We start from the raw sequence: 27496 nt of genomic DNA on the forward strand, positions 1-27496 counted from the left end.
CCTTTGTCTTGCTGTCTATAAAAAAAAAAAACCTACAACAAACCCCTGCCTGCTGATATGCAAACATGAAAAGTAGGCCCGGACTTCGTAATGTCACTAGTTAATTTGCTAGACACCAACAGCATCCAAGTTGCTTCCAGCCAGTAACCCTGGAACAGCGAAGACCTGAGATCAATCAGCATGCAAGTAACAAGAAACATTGTATGTTTACCTGTGACAGAATCCCATGTTCTGGGGCAATAACCTGATGCCCTCTGCATGTTACAGCCAGGGGTTTTAGGTACCTAAGGACAATTGCTGCTTTGCAGAAAGACCTTGTTGTAAAATGGAATGGTGTGTGACACTTGTGGCACTCACATATGACTGCAGAGTGTGTGTGCATGTGCTGGGGAAGCTTTAAGCATGTAGAATGGTCTTGCTCCAGCAAGTGTCCTTGTGCCTCATCTGGCCCTCTGGCTGTGTGGGCTGGGTGGTTGTGGGCAGGTGTGCAGTGAAAGCCTGGATGTGTCAGTGCAGACAGCTCCTTTCTTCAAGCTATGCAGGAGTGTCTAGTGTGGAATAGGCCTTTCCTTAAAAAAGGATATACGTAGCCAGAAGTTCCATTTTTAATTTCATAAAGCTTTTCAGCAGTGTAATCGCTGTATACTAGTGCCAGCTTTTGTTATGTTCTTGTATGTACATCTTAAACACAGATTTCCAAGTCTTTTAATAGAGAAAATTATTAATTTTAATGAAGACTTGTATCAACATTCCTTATCTTGTACATAAGAGATTCATGGAAGTAGCTGGTTGTAGTTCTAGACACCCAGATGCCAGTGTAGCATGTTACAAACAGAATGGCTTTTGGTAGTATAGCAGGAATACTGTAAAAACACTTTAAACTTACATTTGTTGCAGGTGGCAAACAATTGTGTGTACAGTCCCTACCCACCTGTGCCTCTTCCAGTGGATTAGTCTATGCTCTGATTCAGCTGCTGCAGCAGAATTAAGACAGTGACTGCACCTTTCAGCTCCCTCCTTAAGCATCAGGGGACGCACAACACTGAACACCCACAAATACCACCAAGGCCTCTGTGTTTCAGGAGTTTGGAGGATGGTTATGTCATCTCCCCTTTCCCTAAGGGGGAAAACCAGCAAGTACTTGCCAACTGTAGGTCGAGCTGTTGTGGAATGAGAGCTCTGGCAGCTCCCTTGCTTGTCTCCTCTCCCAGCCATGCTCAGTGCTGAACCTTGCTGCTCTGAAAGCCTCGCATACACAGATCTTGACGTTCAAACCTGTTTTCTCTTGTTGGGTTAAATGTCTGATGGCACGCTAGCCTAGAGGTCAGTGCTGTATCGAAGGATTAGAAGTAATGCTTGGTTTATGCCCAAATCATTGTTAGCTGGCAGGCATAGGTTCGATAACCAAGGTGTTAATTGCTAAGACTGTATCATCTTTACTAGTAATGGATGCTTATGCTGAGCTAATTAATCTTCCATTACAAATTTATGGCTTGGCTTCTCTTAAAGCCAGGAATTTGGTAGTCCTACAAGGTAGGATACAGTTACTCTAGTGATGCCGTAAAGATGCTGCATTGCCAGTAGGTTTATTATACAATTACTGCTTCAGAAGGCAGTAAGAAACTGTTCTGCAAAGGACGTCCAAAGTTGAAAGTTTTCATAGGCTTTCTTCTCAATTTCCAAAAAAGGGAAATGGAGAGGAATGCGAGGCGGCATTTGTGTGAACAGATAAGCCTTCTGCCTCTTTCATTCTTGTCTTCAAATCTTTTAATAAAGTGTATTCATTAAAAAAAATCCTACCTGCTTACAGAATTATGGCAGTTTTTACTAAGACAAGTCTTAAATGTAAGACATAAATGCCTGGTTTTGTATGAAAAAAGTTAGTTCTGCTGGCCCAGCATGAAACAAGCATTAAGGACACGGGTTTTAACACATGGAAGCTGAATTCACTGCGAGTATGTAAACAGGTTTTTTCTCTCTTTATTCTGCTATTGCAAGAACATAAAAATATATGTCCTCTCCCCAGTCCATAACTCCACGTTTGCTTTCCCACCCCCCTCCCTCCCCCAGAAAAAAATCCCTCTGCCGCAGAGCAGCCATGAAAAAGTACTCATGTAAGAAAGCAGCTGCCCTTCGCTTAGGGAAAAAGACCCCAACTTTAAAAGTAGAACACACCTATATCAAGGAGAGGAAAAAAAAAATGAAATATGCACAGGATTCATACAATTTTTCCACTACGCTTCTAGAGTTAAACAAGCTTCAACTGAAGGCCTGGTGCCATCCAAGCCGTCGATGAGCGAGCGTGTTTCAGGGCAGAACTGCCAGGGCTCTGACTCCGCTCGGTACAGCGCAGCCGTCTTTCAAAACTGTTTGCGCCTGAAGGGCTGACCACTGAGAACTAGTATTTGCCCTCTTAAAATTACTTAAGTGGTATGGAGAGAAGATGGTAAAACTTACACAAATGCAAGAAAATGCACTCTGTCCATCAGGCTGAAAGGTACAACACTAGGTGGGTAAAAATTTTAAACCTACCTCTTGCAGGATTACAGGAGGTAGACATCGTTAACACTGACAACAGTAGCAGCCCAGACTTGCGTGAATGAAGAGGCAGCATTTTAAAATCCTCGAGCACCCTCCCGCCTCCCTTCCTTCTCCCAGCCCCCTTTAAAAAAAATAGGTTAGCATTTTATATTGTGTTTTGGTGTCTTTGAATTCTCTTTCACCCCACTTTCCAAAAAGCATCAATGAATAACAAGTACAAAAGATGCTGAACTGGTGTGCTTCCCAGCCCACCACACACAGTAATTTTATAACATCACAAGCAGAGCAGACCTAAGTATGTCTGAAGGTGTCCACTTTTTAAAAAGAGGCTAATTAGGGCAACATTTACCACAGAACCAGTTGGAGGGGGAAAAAAAAAGAAAAAAAAAATGGATTGCATTGCAAACACTAAACAGTTAACTCTTCAATTAGCATTTTAAAACCACTAACTTTTACCTAGTATGGTCAAGTAATCATTAAAATGCAGCAATCTAAAAATCAAGATGACTATTACAAATAGAAATTCGCTTCTGTGAATAGCTACACAAACAGATGTATTTCTTTTAACAAATATAAACAAAACAGTCTAATTTAGACTCCAGTACAGCATTAACAGTTCAAACTTTAAGATGTTGAACACTCCTTTGCCACTTCAGTGCAGTGTAGGAAGAATAGCACACGTTAAAGTTTGTTACGAAAATAGAGTTTATTAAAAACACATCCCTATTGTTTTGAGGAGCTTTCACCGTTACCTTTTCTTAAATTAAAAAAAAAATAGAAAGCACTTCTACTTCTGATTTGTAAACTTTTTAAAGTCAAAACTTTAAAAAAGTTACAGCAAAAATGGGTAATATTTTAATTATATCTTCAGTATTTCATGTTATGTTGTGGCTATTTTAAATAGAAGGGAAGCAATCAAATTGCTTACAATTCCCCACCAACTACTGAGGGGCTGTGATATAAGCAGAAGCAAATATAATACAGCAGACTGTACAACTCTAAAGCTCTACACTCCAACAAATGTCACTGTTGTCTTTCGACAACTTCCAGTCTCTAGCGAGGAGCCTCTGCCACTGAGCCCATATCCTTTTCCGCTTGTTCCACAGATGAGGTAGCCTCGGATGTTAACTCTTCAACAGGTTTTACACCTGTAGGTTCAGACTCTCCCGCAGCAAGTTCTGAAACAATGTCTGCGTCTTCCATTTTGCCGCTATGAGATTCGTGGTTTTTGTCGCCATCTGCCCTGTCTGTCATCTCCGGTTTTTCCTTTCCTCGGTTTTCTTCCTTGTCTCTGCGAGACTCTCTATCTCTCGAATCTCTCTCTCTGTCTCGATGGCCACTGGACCGCCTGTTTCTGTCCTCCAAGTCTCTGTGTCTATCACGCTCAGGGCTTCTTCGTCCCCAGTCTCGCCTGTCACGATTACCAAGTCGCTCGTGATCTCTGTCATCGTTGCGGTTACCGTAGCGCTCACGGTCGTTTTCTACCCGATTTCCAAAAGACCTCCTTCCAAACCTTTCCTGGTCTCTGTTAGGCGTGAATGTCTGCCTGTCATTCCTGAACTGCCTCCCATCTCTGTTATCCTCGGGTCCGCCTGGCCCCCCGCTTCCCGGCATCCCCCCAGGTCTGACAAAGTGACCCGGCGGTGGGAAGGGGGTTTTCATTCCGTGGGGGGGAGGCATCCCAAAACCCCCTGGCCCCGGCGGGGGCCCTCTGTGCATCATGTGGGGAGGCATGTGTCGCGGTGGCATCAAGGGAAACCGCTGCAGAGGCGGCGGTGGCATTCCTGGCGGTCGCTGGAGTGGTATCAAACCAGGCCGGGCACCTAAGAGGCCAGTGGATGGAGTCTGCAACCCAACAACAGGGGCTGGCGGGGGTGGCGCAACTCCTTGAGTGCCTGAAACAAACACACACACACACACACACAAAAAGTGAAATCAGAGGCTCGCAGGAGGGGGGAAAAAAGCATTTTCGTAGTTTCAAAAACATTCTGAAATTATCTCATGAAATGAGCAACACTGAAATTGGGGAGGGGGCGCGGGGACGAGAGCAGCCTGCAGCCTGCGAAGCTTCCTGTGCTGGTTTACATACTGTAAAGAGAGCATCGTCTTTACACAAAAGTTTGTGTCGTGCTAGAAGTAATTAATACTGCAATGGTAGTAACTCATCACTTATCCTACAGGCTTCCTTTATGTGAAGAAGCCATTGCCATTTTGCAGGTCAGAGCTCTTCCTGGTCTCCAGCTCAATGTCTTGCTTGTCAACTGACGGCTGACGAAACACCTTCCTAATAGGCTATGCTTCCCAGGCTTCTAATTAAAGACACCTCGCCTCCTGTAGTTAGCTTTAAAACATTTATCCTCTATTACAAACATCAGCGAAATTGTATCTGGCTAAAATGCTTGAGATTTGAACTGGTCATCAAGAAGACGGGCCAAGGTGCAGAAGAGGCGGCAGATACAGTAAGCTATGAAGGGAGAGGTAAGGATAGAACAGGGCTGGAGTAGGAGCAGGAAATGACAGAGAGTTCAATTTACCGTTCCAGAGAAAAGGGATACAACAAAGTTTAATTTTAGTAGAATAAACCTTGCAATGTAAACTAAAAGGAAATGCAACAGATAATTTCTGTATTTTCTTCTTTTCAAACACAGTTTTCCATCCTTTATAGCACATAGCCAACACCAACTATTTTCCATTTTTATTCCTGGACTCTTGTTTTTAGCATGGTCTTCGTAAGCGGAAAAAACCTGAACTCTCAAAACATACCGTTTGAGAAAGCCCAGCCCAAAGCTTGCTGACATCAACACGAGCCAAAATGAGCGAGGATTATCGAGCTCCAGATGAGGACTTCATACCACTCGGCGTGTGCGGCTTATCTCATGTGCCTCCTTTTGTTTGAACCAGTAACACTATTCTCTCATGTTCTCCGGAGCCTTTACACTGGATCTATCTGCTCGTTCTGCTCACTAGCAGTTATTTACCTGAAAACAAGCTCCATATCTGAGAAAGCATGTGTTGTTTTTTATCATGTGCTCTTTTTTAAACTCCCAAACTGAAATTTAAAGGCATCAACAGTTGCCAGCAGAACAAGCACAAATCTCTCCTAATCCATCGTGCGTTCCTTTATAAATTTGTTGAGACTATAAATAATGTTTTTTTCCCACATATATTAATAAAAACGGAAGTTAAGAATGCAGGTTACATAAAATTTTGTAGCTCCTGCCCTGGGTAAAACGAGAATGTGAAATAGCTATGTGAATTGATACTAGAATTAAATACTTGGCAGTGTCATCAGTGAAAACTGCACTTTGATTTCAGCTTAATGAGCACAGTGGAGCAGACATCCCAAATAACCTTCCATTCAGCTATCGTAGCTTCCCTCTTCCTCCGATTCATGTCCCAAATATGCCCGAGCCTTCTGAAGAACATACACATTGCCCTTTCACCACACCACTTCTTACGCTTAAGAACATCTCTAACAGAAACCTTTTTATCTGAGTGCTCTTTATAGTCATATTAGAAGGAAATTATACTTTGCCGATCAGGAGAACTCAGGTAATACAGATGTGAATATTCTTCCAGTCCATGGTATCATCTTACCTTCCCCTCCAAGCAGTCACTTTTAAGACATGGCTTGATAGGTCACACTCTTTGAAAGAAATGTTCCAGCAGCAACAGCGTATTTTTTCTGTTTGGTTGGTTGGTGTTTTTCCTTTTTAATTGTAAAATGCACAGCCCTCCCTCTCCTCCTGTTCATAACCAGGGCTGTCAGTCACCTAGTTTAAACTCCTCCCATGACTTAGTACTACAGATCTGACAAGACAGACATACGTCTCAGCTAATGAGGTCTTCCAAGAATGTTATTTTGCTGAATTCTGAGGTTTGGGGATATTTTTGTTGATAAGTGAATTCTTCCACAGCAGATTAAAAATAAGGCAGAAAAGAATAACTGAGATCTAATGAGCTGAAGAGGATAAGCATATGCTTCTGCTCTATAGCAGCAGAGTAGGTGTGGGTTACAACAGTGTGAACATGAGGCAAGCATGAAAAGTTTTTTTAAATTTAACAAGTACGAGTAACTGAATTTCTCAACCTTATTTCTACACAAAATGCAGCCCAGAAGCAGCATAATGGTATCTGAAACTCATTCTCTTTCAATCTGGGCTGCATCAGCAGGGTAGCTGAACGCTTTTTATTTTAAATCAGCCCACTCAAATTTTGAGGCTGAAGTACACTGTAGAAAGAACCATTAGAGTTTCCTCGCTGTGCTGACAAATCAGGCACCAACTAAAACTTTACCCTCAAAGAGCTGTCCAGAAACACATCCAAGTTTACTGAAAATGCTCAGTAAAGTTAGTGGTACAGATTGCACGTGCAATGTCTAGGAAAATTTAAAGCCCTTTGTTGTCTTAGATAGGGAAAGACAGCATGTAAATTTTAAAGTTTGTCAAACTTGAAAAGAAGTACCAGAGCTCCTAGAGAAACAATAAAGTGATTTAATGATCATCTCATACCTGTGCAGACAAGTGATGGAATTTATCTGCCCCAGCCTGTATTTTATTCCTTTGTTCATAACTGTAAGGCTTTTTGTAATAGCTAACCTTGTCTTCTTGCTTATGGGTGTTAAATACAACCATCCCTTTCACCAGCTGCTGATTCTGCATAACTTGGCTAAGACGTGGCTTTTATTACAAGACATGGCTTTTAATACTGGAGATACAGTCCTCAGACCTTACACCTAACACGTTATTCTGTTCAAATGTGTAAAAATAGAGATTGCTTTCACACCTTATTTTTATTTGTAACTTTTACCAGTGATGCATAGTGAAAGGTTCTCAGAACTTGCGAAGAGTGTTTACTATGAAGAACACAGATGCAAGTGTACTAGGAAAACCCATCGCCAACCACGAGTGTTGTTTCAGCGGTGCAAGAACAATCACACACTGTCAAAAGTTTCACAATTTCACTTTACTCGTAAGACATAGCCCAAAACGCTATAGCTGTCCTGACGAAGTGTCTTCTATCCAGAGAGGTCACAGGAGTCGTCCTTACTGTTTTGATAAATTAGGTAAAAAGCCAGATTTCTGTGTGACTGTAATTCCATTTCTGATTATCTTCTCTTCTGGCCGGACAAATCCCATGTTCTCTTGTGATAATTATCAGCTAATTATCAGTATTACAAATGCTAATGTAACTGAGAAGTATAGCATCTGATTTTTTTTTTTTTTAACTGAACTCTGCTCAATAGGTGATTATAGTGTCTCTTATAATTTGCTAAATTACTTCTCAGCTGTGCTGTTACAAGAAAGCAAGTGGAGGAATGGTGTTTTCTGTAGCTGACACAGCAATCCTGCTTCAAATACACCTCCTTTGCAAATCTGATGGAAATATATATAAGAACCAGAAGTCAAAAGCTTACGATTCCAGCAGAATGGACTAAAGGTTTACACTTTGATGCTGGCGTTCTGCAACATTTAGCATGTCACATTAATTCTCCTATCGTTCTCCAGTGGGGAATGTTGCATCTTAAAACTAGAACATTAAATACTACCAGAAAATTCTTGAAAGAGGGACAACGTTGTAAGTCTTGTGTCTTTTTCTGGAGTTTGATACAGCATCCTTTAGACCAGGCCAAGACTGTAAAGAAAGAAGCCTAAACTTAAGAGCCTAAATATTGATTCACAGCTTAAATAACTTGCCCTAAGTACCAACATTTTTCAGGGTAGTCAATGTCCATCACTGAAGCCAGTAGGAGCTTGCTCCTATTAATGCAAGATGCTTAAACAAGGATATGAGAGTCAAACTACGTTATGTGTACAGTGTTAGTTACTGATATTAAGACTTCTAACAGCTTTATAAAACATAAACACTAAACTGATCCAGGTCAAGGGAATCATCAAGGCAAAACTGAATTCCATGAATGGTGCTTGAGAGTTCATGTCCCCTTACCTCTGAATTCTCATTCAGCAGTATTATGAAAGCAACAGTCTCATATATAATTAGCAAATGTGCAGTGTTTGTTATGCTTTTAAAATAGGCTATCACAAGAAATTTGGAAATGTATTACGTTTATCACTGTTCATATCCTGTATTAATAAAAAGCTCATCCTTCCTGTGAAGGAAGTATCCACTTTATAATACAGTAATACTCTGATGAGCTCAGAGAATATTGTAGTCTGTCTTTTATAATTTAATGCAGATTACAAAAAGACCATGTGGTTACTTAAGAACAAACCAGCAAGCAAGAAAAGAATAGTAATTCAGCATGCATTAACAGGGAATGAATACTAAGTTCGATGAGAACTACAGTATAACTAATCTTTGATAATATGTAATTATCATTGTAGGAATTTTGGTAAAAAGAGCACTAGACCAGAACCTACAAACTGCAATATGGTGTATTTAATCAAGATAATAGATCACAGAATCTGAATATTCGAAACATAGCATCTGCAACAGCAGTTTATTACTGGTCCAAATTACAGCATTTGCTCAACACTAAGAACAAGTTGGCAAATCAAAAATGATTTAAAAGCCTGTCACTTTCTGCAATATGCACACGTAAAAGGAGTCTAAAAGTATCTGCTTTGCAGATCATTTAAAAAATGACATATGAGCACACACTCACAAAACCAGTTACAGTCTGGATAATCTTGTTCAAATTAAGAACAAGAAGCTATAACAGCAGCGAATATGATCAAGGATACAACTAAAGCAAAACAACCTGAGGGTGGTTTTTAGAAATAAGCACAAAAAAATTCAGACACAATGTCCACGAGGGATCACTCCTCTGAAGCACAAACATGTCTTTGTTGGAAGTGATGAAAGAATTACATTGGAGGAACGAATGAAATTAGTGGAGATGAAACAGAACGTAACTTACATTACTAAGAAAGCATATGAAATCTTACAATAATCAATGTTGAATTACTTTGTAACATTATCTTCCATATAAAAACTAAACAGATAGATAGATAGATAAGCTTCATTCTGAAGTTACAAAAATTAGAAAAGAGCTCCTGCATTTGTACAGATTACATAAGGTGTTCTCAAGCAAGGTTAAGTTTAGATTTCTATGACAGTCTCTTCAGAGCAATCTTCATTCCTTGAATTCAGCCTGCTGAAGTAAGTTCTTCTATCCTGCCCAAATATCCGAAGAACATTTCTTCATTCTTCATGTTACACTACTCAAGCCCCTTCATCCCTACTTCCCCAAGCAGAGTCCTCATGACATACTTCATGATGCTGTCAAACAATCTTTCTTCCACCTTCTTATCTCAGCTTGGAGAGCCACATCATGGGAATGTTTAATGAGCAGTTTGAGGACTTCATGAGAAACCAGTCACACGATCGGTCATCTATTCAAATTGCTAAACCATATACTTGTGAACATGAGGTCCTTTAGTCTGAAGCATTTCATTTCCCTTGTCTGCACTTTCCCGTGGCTAACTGAGGGTGATGCCATACCTACTCATTTACTTTGTCCAGTTCATTTGCCTCTGACCTGTACAAGACTGTAGGTCAGACACTAAGGCTACATTTGTCAAGCCTGCAAGTACTTCTGGGCTCCGGGACTGGGATGCATATGTAGATTGCATCTCATGTCCGCACACGTGGTGAGACCCTGGCACGCTCCATTTCCCATGCTTTGATTTCCCTAGGAGTGAAACCTGACACACAGAATGAAAAAGGAAGGAACGACGATGCAGGCCGGCCAGCTCTTGAACTCAAAGGACAGGGAGGGCAAGACTTCAAGGGACACTTCTTTGCTATCTAGATCAGCATGAGTGGTGGAAAATGTTAACCTCTTTCATGTTTTTCTTCCAGCCTGGAGAGACCAGATCTGGACTCTCACACACAGAGCTAAGCTCAATTGATAAGTGAATCAAAGTGGTTTTAAGAAGACAGTTTCATTTGTGTTAACTTACTGAAAAGTTTTAAAAGCAAAGACAACTGATATTAATCTTTTATCTTTCATAATGTAAAATATTATCATCTGCTGGTTCTAGTTTTCTTGTATCTTATATCAAATACTGAACAGTCTCCCTTAACTCCAAAATGTCAGGATGGAAGGATTTTACATAACTCCTTGACTATAAATAACTTCTTCTTGAAATAAGACACTCATCAACATAAAATGCTATTACTTAAGTAAACACACAGATTTCTTAAGCTATTACTTCAGGACTACTCTGCAAGCTCACACATGCAATCTTATAAAAAGAAAAAAGTCTCCTATCCCCTTGCTGATGAGACTGAATGTTGAGTGAAGTCACTCTGACCATATGGACAACTTTATCTGCCTCAACTATTCAGTAAACAAAGTTAATAAAAACAAAGGCAAGTTCTTGATCTTCAGATTTATCAAATTCAGCTTCCTTGAATTTGTAAGAATAAAAAAAGCTACTGTCCAAGTAACTAATGTGGGTATATAATTTACTTCACTCCTATCTTAATTTTGTAAAACCTTTTTCTTACATGTATAGTGATACAGCAAACTGCAGAGTAACTTAATACATTCCAAAGGCTTGGAGTAAAAAGTTCAAGTTATGCCGTACAAAACATAGTACCATGAAACTTCAAAAATCTGGTAATACTGTATTCCAATTACAAAAAGTGTAACTTCATCATTAAGATGTGTATGTCTTAAATGTATAGTCCGATAATCCTTATCACTACAAAATTCTCTCAACCCATGGTGTCACCACAGAATTTTTTTTAAGCTTTTCTCTCTTTGCCAAGTGTCCAAGATACTCTAAAACAAGTAGCTGCTGGTTTTGCATATCTGCTTTGACAGATTTTAAAAAGCAGACTGATTTGCAGAGAGAAGCAGCTCTTCACTTTTTGAAAAAGGCCTTTTAAAAAGGTCTAGAGTTTCCAACATGAAGGATCCAAAAATCACTAGTCATGGCTGGAAAATTTAGCCATCAAATCCAATAGAGCAGTGAGCTCTCAGGGAGACAAATCTTTGGGGTTTTTTCAGTATACACTGTAAAGTTCTGGGCAGAAACACACTAAAACAAAATTATCTTTTTCATTCACTTGTTAGGCTCTCATTTAGAGGTCTGAAATCCCATAAATGTAATAATCTCATTAAAATTTGTAGGAAACAAGTCTCTTGAGTATATTCTTGACACTGACCCATAAAAGGCCATCATAAAACAAATATTTAGCAGACCTCTGTAACATTAAACAGTATACACTTTCTTTAAAAATCTGACCAAGTTCATATCATATTGTGAAAAGTAATTTACGTAAGACATCCAAAGTTAGCTTGGTTTTGCTAGTCAAAATACCATTTTGTAATATTTAAATAAGATAACATTGTTAAAAAGGTTTCAAAACCTGTAATACTGCAGGGCTGAATAAAAGCTTCTGTTTTTTCATTTTATTAAAATAATTTATTCCATACATAAAAAGTATACCATATTTTCACAGATTTAAAAAATACACTAAAAAAATACTGTTACTCTGTAGGTTAATTTTATACATGTAATAGTTGAGTCTAAAACACAGTTCATATGCCATACAGATGTTTTGTTCTCAGTTAATTTTCTATATGGTATAAACCTCAATTTGTTAAAAGTAGACAGCATTTCATTCTGTCCTGAATTTATAACTTAAACGTTACGGCTTTTTTGTTTCCTTCAGAAAACAGATCTTCAATAATAAAAATATTTACTACTCCTTCTGTGCAAAATCAAGCCTCTAAAATTATTTAAAAGCCAACAGAAGGGCAGAAATTTCAACAAGTTTTCAAAAATCTGCTTTACTTTCCCACGAACTGTAAGTCACTAGCAAAATCAAAATCATATTTTAAATTCAGGTAACAATAAACTGAGTAATATATACAAAAATGAACTTACCAAGAAGTGGAATAGCTTGGGTGACAGGAGCAGGTACATTAGTAGGTGCTACAGGAGGTGGAACAGTCCCATATATTTTGGAACTATCGGTAGTTTCAGCATTCCCTCTGGATCCAGAAACCACTGTTGGGATGGGATTTCCTACAGATGAATCTTTTGTAGTGTCTTCATTCACACCAGTTGCTGTAGCTAAGAAACAATGCATTGACATATGAAAAAAAAAAGTCAGCTTCTCTGCTTGCACGATACCTTCCTTCTACTGATGCTTGCCCAAGATTTGAACACTTACAGTTTGGGATGTTTACTGCTGGAGGAGTGTGAGGAACAGATACTGGAGGAGTTATAGGTGGTGGTGGGCCAGGAGGAAGAAAGCCTATAAAAAAAAAAATATATATTAACACTGCGTATCACTTTACCAAAACATACTTGTGCAGTTTATATGGCAGGTGCTTTTATTTGCCATATGGTTAAAAAAGGACTTAATATTCCTAAAAATATATAAATATACCTGGGGGTAAATGCATTGGGTTGAAACCAGGTCGTAAAAATGGAGGCGGCGGTGGCGGTGGCACTCCAGGAGCAAATCCAGGAGGTGGGATTCCTAAAGGTGCTGTGAAAGCAGGTGGTTGGAGTGCACCAACCACAGGAGGACCTGATGGATGTGGTGGAACCTAGGAAAAAAGGAAGGGGAAAAATGTGTTACCTCAAGACTGAATGGATTATTTGTTGTTCAGCTGCGGACTGCTTGTCTTCTGTGCTTTGTCCATCAAAACAAGACAATTTAAGCTACCTTAAATTCCTCTGCAACAAGGTGACTTACATAACTGATCTAATTAACAGTCAAAGAACTCCTACAACTTCAAATACCAATATTGATCTTGTTTGCCTTTGTTCTTAAAGAAAAAATTATTCTCTGTGGTAAATCATCATTAATGCATGCTGGTAACTCATCTAAATATACCCTTTACACAGCAGCTGCAATTAATTTTACCATCCAGCATGATACACTATAATGCATACAACTTTGGAGCAATTAAAAACCTTTTCTTTTTTCTTTTTCGCTACCTGAGTCTGTATATTATATTAGGGTGACTATTGTTTCCTTATTCATTTTTTAAAATTCTGATTTATATCAAGCTCTGAATGAAAACGGATTTAAATTAAGTTGGTCCTTAGACTCATATTTATGAGCTTACTATAAAAACTACATTAATGTGTGGGAATCAAAAGGAAAGGTTTAATCAAAATATGCTCTGCATTTAAAATTGATTTATTAAAGGAGAGCTGCGTACTCAAGTGATCAGAACGGACTCACCTCCATGACCATCAAAATTTCAGAAATACAAGACCCTTCATAACTCACTTTTTATTTCTTCAGTAAAGAAGGAAAAGTCTTTACTGTTTTATTCTCAGAACTGAAAGAAGTGGCATTAAACCAAAGTAAGCAAAATATTCTCCTTAAACCTGGAGAAGATGCTAAAGCTGCCAAGCACCTGATACTACTTCAAACTTCTGTTCCAAGTTCTTTACCAATGGCTAGGTTAGTGAGCTGAGGCACATTAAAACTTGTAGTATTAGAATTTTAAAATCAGTTACTTGCAACAGGCTTTAATTAATTAGGCTTTAGTGTAGACCACCACTTTTTATTTCTAGTTTTAAATTGGTTATTTATTGTTTTATAATAACCTGCTGATTAGGCCCCTGGCCTGAAGTTAAGCTAACTGAGCAGGATGTGAGAAACTACTGGATGTGGCCGAGAAATTGCCAGACACGACAGATAACCATGTGAGAAGCCGACAAAAGTTACAGATGGCACCACGAGGGATGGCTGGATTCTGCAGGTGGTTAAGGGGGTGTTATGTGAACAGCCAAACTTCAGAGAGAATTAGAAAGGAGCACTGGGGACCTTCTAGGGACTAGGACCTTGCAAGGCTAACAGTACACAGGTAAGCATACCCAGGAGTACCATATAAGACCAAGACTACCTAGATGAACATTAACTTTGAGTAACCCTAGAGGTGTTTCCATTAATCACAGTTAAAGCTTTAGAAAAAGTGATCCAAAACCACAGTAACCTAATAGCCTCGGTAGGTCTTTTTGTTTGTTTTACAGGGCACTCCTACAAAGAACAACAACTTACAAAATGACCTAGACATAGCGACAGATCTATTGATCGCAGTAATGTTCTGTGAAGCAAGTATTCACATACAGAGTGTGTACTTAGCAGAAGGAATTGGGGAGGGGTATCAAGGTGGCAAAAAGGTTTAAAAAAAGAGGGGAAACTTGCTAAGTGCTGTCAGTCCTTAGGTAGTTAAAAGCTGAGAAAACTGTGGACAAAGCACGTGTATGCAATGGCTTGAGAAGGTATAATGAATAGTACAATATTATGATGGAACCAGAATAGAAGTAACATCAAAGGAAGATGATTTAGATACATGTTAGAGGATATTCATACCTAATTATCCAAGCTTAATTGCTGTACTTAATTTTTTCTAAAAAGTTAACCCTCTAATACACAATTTTAAGTCACATGTTCAAACACTTCCTTTAAGCAGAAAGAAAAAAGGAAGGCAGTAAAAATCTGTGTATAAATGTCACAATGTCTAATTTAAAATACAATTTGAAGTATAAAGTTTCTCTGTTTGTTAAAGAGATTGAAACAATGGCTAATAAACATTGACAGATAACAAACACAGAGGACTGGTAAACAGTTTCAGAGTAATAGCTAATGAATTGGATAAAACAAAGTAACAAAAATGCTACTGGGGAGACCCTTTATTAATGGGAAGGCAAATATTGGGAAAACCTGGTATTTTACTAGCAACACTGGAAACCGGAATTGGAGACTGCCAGGTGCATCTCAATGAACATGTCTTGGAGTTTGGCCTGTGTCCAGGTACAACTATTTCTTACTGCACACCTCTCAGATTGAGACTTGAAGAAGAATCATTAGCCCTGTGAACTAAAGGAGCACAGTCTACCCACCGTGCGCCAAGACAAGTAAATATATATTTAAGTGCACCTGGAGTCTCCAGCAGGAAGACTGCAAAGGAGGAGTCTGCCACTTTCAATAGGAAGTGGTACAGGATGGATACTGGACCAACACACAACTCCCACATCTAGTTATAGGGAGAAGGAGCATGTGGGATTGAGAAATACATCACGAAATTTGGGGGGTACACACTCAACTTGGGATTCTGGTTTCTGGCTGAAAACCCATTAAGTGAAGAAAAAGGACTTTGGGTTGGATTGGGAAACTTACGGAACGGGTGGCCACAGCAAACCCCCTGGACTTCAGTGTATAACCCTGGCAAAGCCTGAGCCATGGTTCACTGTAAAAGAATGGCAGTTTTGGTAGGATAACACCAAGCTTTGCCAGGAGAAGGGAACACCAATTGCCCAAAACCTTGTCAATGAATGCACAACACAAGTGATATCACAAGTGCTATTAACTGAAACTGACTCTCAATAACCAAGAAATAAACTTAAGTTGATCTTGGACACTGCAATACAACTTAAAAATAAACACAGACCTACCCTCAGAGCGGACCACTGAGGTGGATTACTCAGACCTGCAGGGGTGGGACCAGATTCAGCAACAGCTCAGAGATCTGAATCTATAGGCAAGAAAAGGGCTCACTCCAGCAGCACAACACAACAGAAGTATTCCACCTATCTTGCCAACAACCCAGGACCCTGTGGCTGAGAAGACGCTGTGTGCGCTATTGAGGCCAAAGAACCAGACTTACCTACGCAGGCTGTCGCTCTTAGAAGCACGTTATCGATTTTAAGTGCCTTACTACACAGAGGTTGCATGCGTGGGTGAAGGTGATACTGGCAATAACAGGAGGTCAGTCCGCAGTTAATTACACCACTCACAGGTGATGTCCAACAGAGCAGGGCTCCATCCCTAAGTGTCCAGCCCATGCCGGGGCTAGCACAGAAGGCCCATTCAGGCTCTACCAGAGAAAGGAGTGATGCAGCTCCTTCCCATCCTACCTTTAAGCATGGGATTGTTAGGGATGTGGGCAGATCACAAAGCTGACTAGGCCCTGGCCTGAAGTTAAGCTTCATGAGAAAAGGCATTAAGGGCATTATGGGCATGAGAAGCTACTGGACACAACATGAGAAACTGCCAGACATGACACATAACAATGTGAGAAGCTGACAAGTTACCGATAGTGGCATAAAGGATGGTTGGATTTTGCAGGTGGTTAACAGGGTGCTTCGTGAACAACTGCCAGACTTCACAGATAACCAGAAAGGAGCACTGAGGATCTTATGGGGAAAAAGACCTTCCTTGTGAGGCCAACAGTGCATAAGTAACCATATCCAGGAATACCATACAAGGACAATATTACTTAGGTAATCGTATAATAAATAGCAAATCTGGGTAGGGATGCAGCAAAACGGGGACCAACATGGAAAAACAAATAAGCAGGGGAGAGTTGTTTACTTGGAGGGAGACTGGAGTGGAGAAAGGGAGGAGAAAGCACAACAAAAAGGAAGGTCAAGAAGTGAGAAGAAAGAGTAAGTTATGGGAATCATGCAGTCAAAGCTGTTGGGGGTTATCTGTCAGGCAGCCCTATGCTTGATCACTGCAGCTTGCATCAGAACAATGCATAAAGCCTGTTCTGACATACCACATGCATCAAACCTGCTTCTCCAGTCAGAGGGACCAGGGTGGGCAGGGTGCTTTCCATGGCTAACAGGGGAGCAGCCAGATGGACGGATCGAGCAACCTGGTGTCACTGCACTGATGCCCATTCCAGGCTGGACAGCATCAGCAGCTACCCAGCACTCATAACAACCTCCCCACTCTTACAGTCCTGAACACTGAAGCCAAATATGAACAAAAGCAGTTCTGCTTGTATCAGAGGATAAAAATACATCAGCTAATTAAAATGCAATGGTACTCTAGAAAGTTATTTAAACAAAAGAAGTGGAATATAATGAGCTTTTTCCTTTAGGTATTAGGTCACATTTGCTTATTACAAAACATGTTACTTTTACTACTAACACCACTAACATCACCACAGCTGAACTTAAATTTGTAAGTTTTAAGAACTATTTACAAATTATTAAACTATTGTAATTTTATAGCCAGAGAAGACAACTGAATTGGTCAAGTATAAGACAGCATAAAAAGTTCATAGCAAAACCAAAGATGAAGACTAAATACAGGTCTCTGATCCTGGCCTGAATTTGTGAAGACACAAGTTTCTTTCCCATAGTGAAAAACTGAAGCTGATGAGGCTGAGACAAGCAATCAGCACACTCAATATATTCTGAAACTGGTTGGTTTTTTCTTCACACTTTCTTTTTAAGGATTTAATGGGTTTAAGGAAAGTAAGCAAAATCACTACTATTTAATGCAGTTAATGGCTATTAAAACCCTCTGAAATTAGAAATTTGACCTATGTGTTCGTGTACTAATAATACCTTACAGCACTTCAGGAATTCTGTGTCAAAACAACACAAAATTCAACATACTATGTTCTCAAATCACATAATTGGCTAAATTATATATGTCTTCAAATAATTTGAGTTCTTGATCTTTTCTGAGTGTCTGCCATATTGTAGTTCATAAATCACATTTTCTCAAGATGTAAAATAGTTTTATTCACACTTCCTCCATTTGGGAGAAGGTATACTACTATTTTAACAGTGACAAGAAAGAAACTATTACTATAAAAGTAGTAACGCGTGTCTCAATAAGTAAAGCTAAAAGAAATACAGATTATAAAACACTGGAGGGAGTAATTATTACTACGCGCTACTTAAACTAATGGTAAAATTTCAGAGTGTTCTTTTAGAAAACGAACATACAAGACCAGCTTTGACTGAAGAACCATTATAACAACAAAGGAAGAGTATGAAAATTTTTATGTTAAATTCCCAAAGGCTGTTCAAAGAGAGTATACACGATATGAACAAACATGAAAGCAATGTGCATATTTTAGAAGGTCTATCGCTTATTTAAGCCAACAGTGAGGAAAATTAATTAGGAAAACAGGAAAAAAAAAACCCGCAATCATAGAACTGAGAGGATGCAATTCAGCCCATTAATAAAAAGAATCTACTGCAATAATTTACCCAGGACTGAGAGAACAGGTATTAGAAGTACAGTCCTACAATACTTCAAATAAAGATCTGGCAGACAGACATACACTCTGTCTACATTAGCATTAGAGCAGCAACAAGGTTTTGGAGTAAATCCTCCATCATTCTCACTAACCACGTGCTGACTCAGTTCCCAGGGCTGTTCTGGTACATGCAAGCTACATCCCTTTTCAGGGTAATCAAACCAGAGGCTCTGCTCCTGCTGGGCACAAAACATGCTCCAAACCCTAACGGGTTTGGTTTTTTTCAAGTCTTCCATTACCACGGTGACTTAGCAGAAAAGGAATGTTCTTCTATGAGATTGTATTGCTCTTTTATATTAAGAAGCTCAAATAACGGATTTCAGTTGCATACTCGATTTATGGCACAGGAAAGTTATCTTCATAAATTGACAGCATAGCCAGTCTGCTAACAAGAGCATTTTGAAGCAAGGACAACAACATGAAAAACACACGCAAAATCAACTGGTTACTATTCACTGTATTTCCTCCCTCTCTTTAACTTACGTATTGCCATACTGAATTATTATTTAAAATAAGTTTTTATTTAGATATCCAGAGCAAAAGAGAAGCAACTCTCACCTGTGGAGGAGGTACTGTTATTGGTGCAGGCATGGGAACGGGAATTGGAACAGGTAAAGCTTTAGGTATAGGTGACACTGGTTCATTATGTGTAGCTTCTGCACCTCCATTTTGAGCTACTTCATTTTCAGACTTCTTGGGAATCCCCTTCCACTCTATAGAAAAAAATCCAAGCATACATGCATCAACTCAGTAGAAGCAGACAAGTAGTCAAGTACTGCCATGTAAAACTACCATGCTTTGTGATGTTTACAAAAAATGACATAATTGAAAATATTCAGACAATGAGAAGCACAGAGATAAGAAGCATTTAAACATACTTCTGACAACAAAAATTCCAAATTACTTTAAACACAGTACAGCAAATCACTGAAACATAGCAAGTAAATTTATTCCTTTCGTTAGTCATTTAACAATTCTTTGCACTGACAGCATTTATACATTCCCAGGACTCTGAAACACATTATCTGGAACAAAACCAGTAAGGCTGTTTTGGGACAAGCTTTCAACAGATTCATTCCATTGCTCTCGAGCGAGAAGGCAGCAGCTTTTTCACTAATTTGAGAAGTCATTTCTGAAAAAACAACATTTTCAAGTCTTGAACAAGGAAAAGGAGAATACAACAATAAAGAATCGCAGCAAAATAAGAGAAACATCACATACAGCTTTAAAATAATTTTACAGAAAAAATATGGCTCCTATTGTTTGTCAGAACTTCCTGGGAAAAGACAGGCAAGCAGAAAAAAGGGATCAGTGAAGAGGCACTATGGGAAAGAAAAGCATTGAGAAGACTGGAACACATTGAGGTTATGTTTATAATTCGTTAGACTTTCATTTAAAATACACATTCAACTTATTTTTGTGTATTTATCATGAAGAGATGCTACTATTTAGAATAACCACCACCTAACTAGGGCAAATTGGACAGAATAACAAAACCCTGAAATAATGTTTCAGTAACTAGACAGCACACCACACAATGGTTAAAACCAACACAGTAGTCTAGAGTATCAATTCAAAGAACTTAAGGCAATTTCAATTTTTAAGTACTGCATTCATTTAATATTACTTTTAAAATCACAACAGCCAGCACACTAGTGACTTTGATTTGAAGCCTGTAATTGATTTGAAGCTGCTGGTTATCGCACGTATCATTTTCTCAATACAACCATAGAAGCCTGTATTTTCACTGCTTACATACAAAGTGACAAGGATTCTATTAGGTCCCTATAAATACAAGACTTGCTAAAGGAACTGAAAATGTCACTCCAAAGGCAGGCTCCTTTGCTAGGGATGCCTCACACAAACCGGGGGAGTGGGGGGCAGGTACCAAACTGGCTCTGGGACTAACAAGTACAACACACTTGCATCGTGCATTACCATCAAGGGCAAACACCAGCGCAGCTGACAGGTCACCTGGTATCCACGTGCATTTTTAGCCCAGCCTCTCATAACAGCTGCACAACTCCTGATGAGGGCCTGCCATTAACTGCTTACAAACTCTCTCCAATCTACGGGTTACACATGCTGCACTTCTTAGTCATTTCAAGGATTTTATATGCACCTCAGAGACATGAAAGTCAGCCACACCAACTTCAGTACACCAGCACAGAGGACAATTTTTAAAAGCATTTAAAGATGTAGCAATACTTTACCTGGACTAAGAGTTTCATTGTCCAACATTCCTCCTTCACAGAAACTTTCAAGATCTTCAGGTTTCACTTTGTCCCATGGTATGTAAGTAACACCTAATTCTACATCCCAATACTGCTTGTAATCTGGCTTTATTCCTTTATTCAAAGCCCATGCAATCTTGGGGGGGAAAAAAAAATACATGTAGTCAGTAAAATGTCTCCATTTTAATAGATTTAATATTTAGTTCTCACAAAGCAGTATTACCATTTCAGGCTAAAAAGCAAAAAGAATACTCTAATTGAAACAGCAGGAAAAATAGGTTAGTTACAAAACTCTGAAGCAAGAGGGTTTTTTAAAGCAGACTTAGTTCTTATTTCTTGGCTTGACTCTTGCACATAATTTGTACAAGTCTATAAAGGCAGTTTCTTCAAATGTTCCCCAGTCACTAAGATTAATTCTATTTCCCTTCAGAGGACAGTGTCACACTCTAATACGATGTTCTACAAAAGGAAGAACTTCACTAATCAATGCCTTCTTCCTTATTTATTAGTACTCTTTGTAGGATTATCATATATAATTAAACTCGGTTGTAAGACAAATGACCAGCAACAAGAAAAACATAGTTACAGGCCACTGTAATGACCAAAAGGACACAATTTTTGTTGGTTAAATACACAATTATTGGCAATCTTTCAAGGAAACTGATACAAATTCCACCTGTCACATTACAGAACAAGAAGAATACTTATCAAGAAAAAAAGCAGTGCATTCACATAAATTTACAGAATACCATATCCAGAATACATAAAAGTCTAAAATACCCAAAAGTCTAGAAGAGATGAAAAAGGATTACAGTAATTACAGTAACTTTAGAACAGCTTGACATCTTCCAAGACATACCTTTATAGATTTCTGATTGACTTTGAAGTTTCCTCGGCTCAGTTTTTGTAGGGCACGGTAAGCATCTTGTCTGTGAACCATTACAATATAGGCACATCCTCTAGGCGGTATCATCTGTTTGTATTTTAAGAAAAAAAATTACACTTTTTTGCTAGCACAATAACAAAGTAATGAACAACATACAAGTGCTCAATTACAGTAAGCTGGAACATCAGCAGGTGTTTTAAAAAGGACTATGGAAGTATGAAAGAGGATGTTAGTTTAAGAGGCTAAGATAGCCAGTATCTTCTGGAAATACAAATTTCTAGCAAATTAAAAGCAACTTCTTATGTGGAAAGTTTTAAACTCTATTCCGTTTGAGAATATGGACGACCGTTGTATATTTAATCCTTTAAAACTGTTCAACAGTAGTGTTCATGTAAATGCTGTGGTCTGGTAATTAGTTACTTTGTTGGAAGAAACAAGACACAGTAATACCCCGCTTCATTCCATATACCACAAGCTGCCAGCTGTACCTCCACATTCAGTTTTATCTCCAGTTTTGTAAGAATTTTTATTATTTGTAACACATTTGAGAAAAAACTTCTATGTTGTTTTACAAAATTTGGGAATAGGAAGAAAATTACAGTCACTTCTCTTTGGTTTTGTTTTAATGAAATTTTATAGCTACCAGAACAGCTATCATTTATATATAAAAATATCCTTAAATACAGCAAAGCATAACAATAGTTCCCCATGTTTATGACTAAAATGACAGAAGAGAAACAAGCAAAAGAAACAAGAACACCAGCTGAGAGTCCACATTTCTGTCATCAAACAAAATGGAGCAGACAAGGAACTCAGTAGCACAGTATGTAATTCTGTACCCACCTCCTCAATAGCCCTTTCTCATTCAATTCTCTCCAGAGAAAGCATGATTTTTATGAAAATGGGATAATCTCCTGTATTACCCCCAAGAGCATTTCTAAATTGCAAGAAACTAAAGCAACTGCCTTCTTGTTTTTCTACAAAGCAGCCAAATGGATTTAGTTTACACGTTAGAAAACACAACCATATAGGAAATGAGAGCTCTTGACTCATTTGAATGTATCAAAAATAAAGCTGTCTTAAAAGAGACTGAAAAACCTTTTTGTAACCAAGGCATATCAAAGTAGCTTACACTGCACCATTTATACTTACATTTATTGATTCAATTGGGCCAAACTCCTCCAAAAGACTTCCAACATCCTGTTGAGTTGTCCTTTTGTCAAGTTGTCCTACCCAAAGCGTAGTACTACAAACTACAATCAAAGAGTTAACACAGATTGTAAGAGCACTTGGAAATACACATTTCACAAGCCAGAATGTCAAAATAGTAATTTTAAAATAGTCAGTTATCCAAATGAAAAAGCCAGCCAATATTAAAACACATATTTTAATCTTCAGGAGTGTTTGACAAAAACCTCTTTTTCTCACCTGCCTGGAGCTGCATTAACAGTTAACCACAGCAACTACATCAGAATCACTGCTAAAATGGACTCAGTAGGAAGCTCTCTAGTTAACTAATATTGAAGTGACCTGCAAGTTCTGATGATTGTGAACTCTGCAAATCATCATAAAAAGGAAAAATATGCTTTGCTGCTAACAATGCTCCATGAAATATCCCAACACATACAGTAGATATTTCACAACAAGGTAACTCACTCTGCTTAGTATGAAATCCAAGCTACAGACCACCATCACAAGTTATGGATGGTACTTACTGGCAAGATGATAATTAGATTGTTTACGGAGATACACCCACTACTAGCAGGATTTTCCTCCACAATGTGGTGACAATTCAACTACAATGAGCAACCAAACTTTTGACCTCTTTAGTGACCTATTCAATGCCATTTTTTTCTACAGTTAAGTGAAAAATTATTGACACAAGCTTTTTCTTTCAGGAGAGTAAGCAATACACTTATCTCACTTCATGCTTCAAGGTAATAAAACAACAAATGAGCTCAAAGGATGACATTCACTGAAGACTACTATAGCAACATTTAATATTCATCTATGTTTTCCCCACTAAGTGATACAAAACTGCAAACCTAAAAAGCATTATGTGACAGAATCTGGGAGAGTTGTTGGCAAAAGCATATCTTACACCGCTGCCAGTAAGCTTTTAATGAACAGCTACTAAGTCTTTGCAGTCCTTTTACACTAAAGGTATTGTCATTCACAAGGTATTGGCTAGTTAAAACTCTTTAGTTTTTGTCCCTCTTATATAAAAATGAATGTTCTCATTTTACTTGACTCCAGAGAATATTCCACACTCCCCAGGAATATTCAGGAGACAACTACTACATTTTGTCTATAAACACAGGCAAAGCCAGCATTATTTCAGAAATCCGAACATTAGCCTGTGTGTTTTCCAGGTCAAAGCTCCCCTCCAGGTTCAAGAGACACACAACATAGAATCATTAGAAAAACTCTAATAATGTGCTCAACTTCTTGTTGCTCAATTTGCTTTACCTTACATGTTTACATGTCAAGAAAAACATGGTGTTTCAGCTTTTTCTTTCCTCATTTTACAGCCAAAATATTTCTGACTTGGAGATATTCCAAAAATGCCAAATTGTCTACCATGAGTAAAGGAAGTACAGGGATGCGTGGTGAATTTAATTCTTACCAACTTTACAACAGTTCAGAAAATAAATCACAGTACAGTTTACTTTTATTCTGTTTGGATGAGTCTTGGAAGCAACGTCAAATAGCATTAAACCCAAGAAAAAGGAACAAAAAAAATTTAAAAAAATAACACACATCAGATTAAGAGTTGTCTTCTGGGATATTCTGAGCAGATATCATATACTGAAGGTAAGTGGACTTGTCAACATTAAACTTAAAGAAAAAGTCTAATAGATACAGGAAGTGTATTCCTTCAACATTTACAGTTTTTCTAAAATACGTGTTTGTCTTCTTAGTATTCCATTTTACATAGGCATAGCATCTACTGTAATATCTTCAACTTCACAGAACTCTAAAATTCCATAAAGAAAGTACTGGGCACAGACAAAAAAATTCTATATATGAACCAGGAAGATGCTGAGCATCTGAAAAATGTTATTACAAGAATTTGCAGTTACATCAACAACAAAGAGAGAGAATAAACTTACCACTAACAGTTTCTGACTTGATCTGAGGAAGGCCTTTTGACCTGCGTTCTCTCTCCCTCTCACGTTCACGTCTTTCTTGTGACCGAGACTTAGGAGAGTGTCGGCGTCTATCCCTGGACCGAGATCGAGATCGACGATGACGTGACCGTCGAGAGCGGGAGCCAGATCTTGAACGTCTCCTTTTAGGTGACCTAGTTTAAACCAACAACGATTTATGTACAATCTTTCTGACCCAGACATTGACAGATAGATAACTATTTCAGATATCTATTTAAATAATCAGGCAAGAGTTCAGTCAAGAAAAAAAACATAAATAAATCCAAGTTCATTCACATGCATTTAGAACTAGAATAAATTATTACAGTAGCTTATCAATGCACTGCAGCTGAACAGTTGATTATTTTTCAATTTCTTATCTTCTATTAATTTTGTATTGAAGTTGACTATCAAAACTATGTCCACTTTAACATCGAAAAAAATTACATCTGCTTAAATGAGGAACATGTTTATTGCTTTTACAACAGAATGGCTAAAAAAAGAGATTAAAAATAAATTCTGCCAGTAAAATTGCATTTTATGTCATGTTCAAGTTCTAAATCATTCGAGGTCTGGAAGACAGAGTAAACCTTCAAAGAAGTCATATGAAACTTGGCAAAGGAGAAGACTCATAACTAAGTAGACAGCTTTGCTTTAATACGGGAGCCAGATTTGTTAGGTCAGCTGAGATGTGAAATACTGCCTCTGTGACAGGCAAAGTTCCATAGTATACTGGATCACAGATTTCTTCATAAGAAAAGTGTCTTTAGACCACAGACAAAATTAAACTATGATATTCTGCTTCCCTAAAATTTACTCAGTATTAACGGGCATGGAAGTTACTCTGTACCAATAAAACAGAAGTGTATAGATACCCAATTTTCCTGAGAAGGTAGATGACTTCCAGAGGTTCACAAGTCTTAAGAGTCACTAATCTGTTTCTCACTACCACTGCACTGAAGTACATACAACATTTAGCTGTATTTATACACAACTCCCCTCAGAGGTAAGGGATTGAAAGGGTCTCTTTTCTTCTCTCTTCCACAACAGGAATTCAAATAAAGCCCTTGACAGTTTTGACTTTACCAAGAAATTTCACTAGTGTTGTCCATACAGAGAATAATACACAGACAGTAACTTCTTGTAATTAATCCTTAGATTAAATTGAAACGGACACTTTTGCTATATGTATCTTTTGGCATTTAGTCATAGAATCCAACTTGTACAGCACAACTGGACACTTATAAGAAACAACCTCAAAGGAAGTATGCTGAGCAGGGCACCCAAGAAGCCAACTTGAAATACAGGTAACAGGACTATGTCCTAAGACACTGAAAACGAGCTCCACCAATAGTTCAAGGAGTTAGCTCACCTCTCAGCTATTTACTGTCATCTCAGTTAGAAGTTACCACCCCCACAGCAGATTTGGCAGCACAGCACCAGATTCTTTGAGCTCCAGATAATCAGCATAACTCTCCTCAGTACTCGTACAGAATTAGTAAAGTGTTCTCAAGTCTTTGGACATGACACACTTAAGTCCCTTATGTTACAATCCAATACTCAATATAATATATACTTTCACTAATTTACCTTGATGCAGATCTAGATCTTGACTTTCTGTTGTCAGAAACATGCCGTTTTCCCTCTTGAATAGGTGGCTGTTCCACTTCCATGTCCTAAAATATTAAGTTGATTGGTGTTACAGGTGAGTAGCGCAAGCATTTTATTTCATTTTATGCCTAGACTAAATTACGTAACAGCACTAAAATTATACTGAATATTCACATGTGTGAAATTAAAATGTAATGCAACACTCCTCAGAAGCTTTGTAGCCACTTTGTAGTCACTAACAGGGAGACAGTCCAGTATTAAATGAACTTAATACAACCACTGCAAAAACGTAATAAAAATAATTTACACAAAATTCTCATTTTCAATTTGCAAATTATTGTTTTTCCAGATTTTAGTCAATTTCAGCACCACATAGATCTCCACAGAATATGGTTATATTCCTTGAAGTCAGTCAGTGGATCTTGCTCTGCCATCAAAATCACAGGGAAAGTAAGGTCTACTAGGAAACTTTTCTCCAAGACGTTATGCGAAACTACTTTAAGTCATATATATAGGCAAATTACAACACAATACATTTGAAGAATGAAGCAGTAAGTGATCAAAACAATACATAAAATGCAGGAACCTGCTTAAAAAAAAAAAACCAACAGTAAGTTCAACACTGCTCTTCCTTCCTACCCCAAATCCTGTACAGCTTCCCACTCCAGAACATACTGTGTCCTGCCTAAACTTCAAATAGTCTTCATGATGCAATCCTGGCAGGGAACGTCCAAACAAGCAATCTCTCAGAATGTACTGATTCAACAGAATTCAAGACTAAAAAACTAATTACAGAGATACTCTTGAGAATTGTCCCTTTATTCCAAGTGGAAAGCAAGAACTTATTTCTAGAATCTGTGACATCACAGGTCACCACATAAAGACAGCTTGGTACCATCTCTATTTCTCAAGATTTCCTTTTCTTGGAACAAGACACAAATATATTCAACTTTTTTCTTTTTTTTTTTTTTTTTTAATACATGCTCATAAATAGACTTGCTCTTTGATTTCTTCTTAACAGCAGCCAGTTACTGAACCAACAATATGCTCCAAAATCTTAGGAACA

At 38.3% G+C, this 27496-nt stretch overlaps 1 protein-coding gene across 4 annotated transcripts in view; it reads right to left on the reverse strand.

Annotated features, from left to right (window-relative positions):
* Nucleotides 1-2805: 2805 nt before the first annotated feature.
* Nucleotides 2806-27496, reverse strand: part of SCAF4 (SR-related CTD associated factor 4) — a 47484-nt gene continuing 22793 nt past the window's right edge. For all 4 annotated transcript variants that reach the window (XM_075517395.1, XM_075517412.1, XM_075517403.1 and 1 more), the window contains 10 exons: nt 26410-26495; nt 24784-24974; nt 22823-22923; nt 21644-21757; nt 20764-20920; nt 19109-19263; nt 12913-13075; nt 12694-12777; nt 12405-12593; nt 2806-4436 (listed from right to left, as the gene is read on the reverse strand). In XM_075517395.1, the coding sequence (XP_075373510.1) occupies nt 3595-4436; nt 12405-12593; nt 12694-12777; nt 12913-13075; nt 19109-19263; nt 20764-20920; nt 21644-21757; nt 22823-22923; nt 24784-24974; nt 26410-26495 (2082 nt within the window). In that variant the 3' untranslated portion in view covers nt 2806-3594. The remainder of the gene's footprint in view (nt 4437-12404; nt 12594-12693; nt 12778-12912; nt 13076-19108; nt 19264-20763; nt 20921-21643; nt 21758-22822; nt 22924-24783; nt 24975-26409; nt 26496-27496) is intronic.

The sequence above is a fragment of the Mycteria americana genome, chromosome 1, assembly GCF_035582795.1.
Source record: "Mycteria americana isolate JAX WOST 10 ecotype Jacksonville Zoo and Gardens chromosome 1, USCA_MyAme_1.0, whole genome shotgun sequence".
Classification (NCBI taxonomy): Eukaryota; Metazoa; Chordata; class Aves; order Ciconiiformes; family Ciconiidae; genus Mycteria; species Mycteria americana.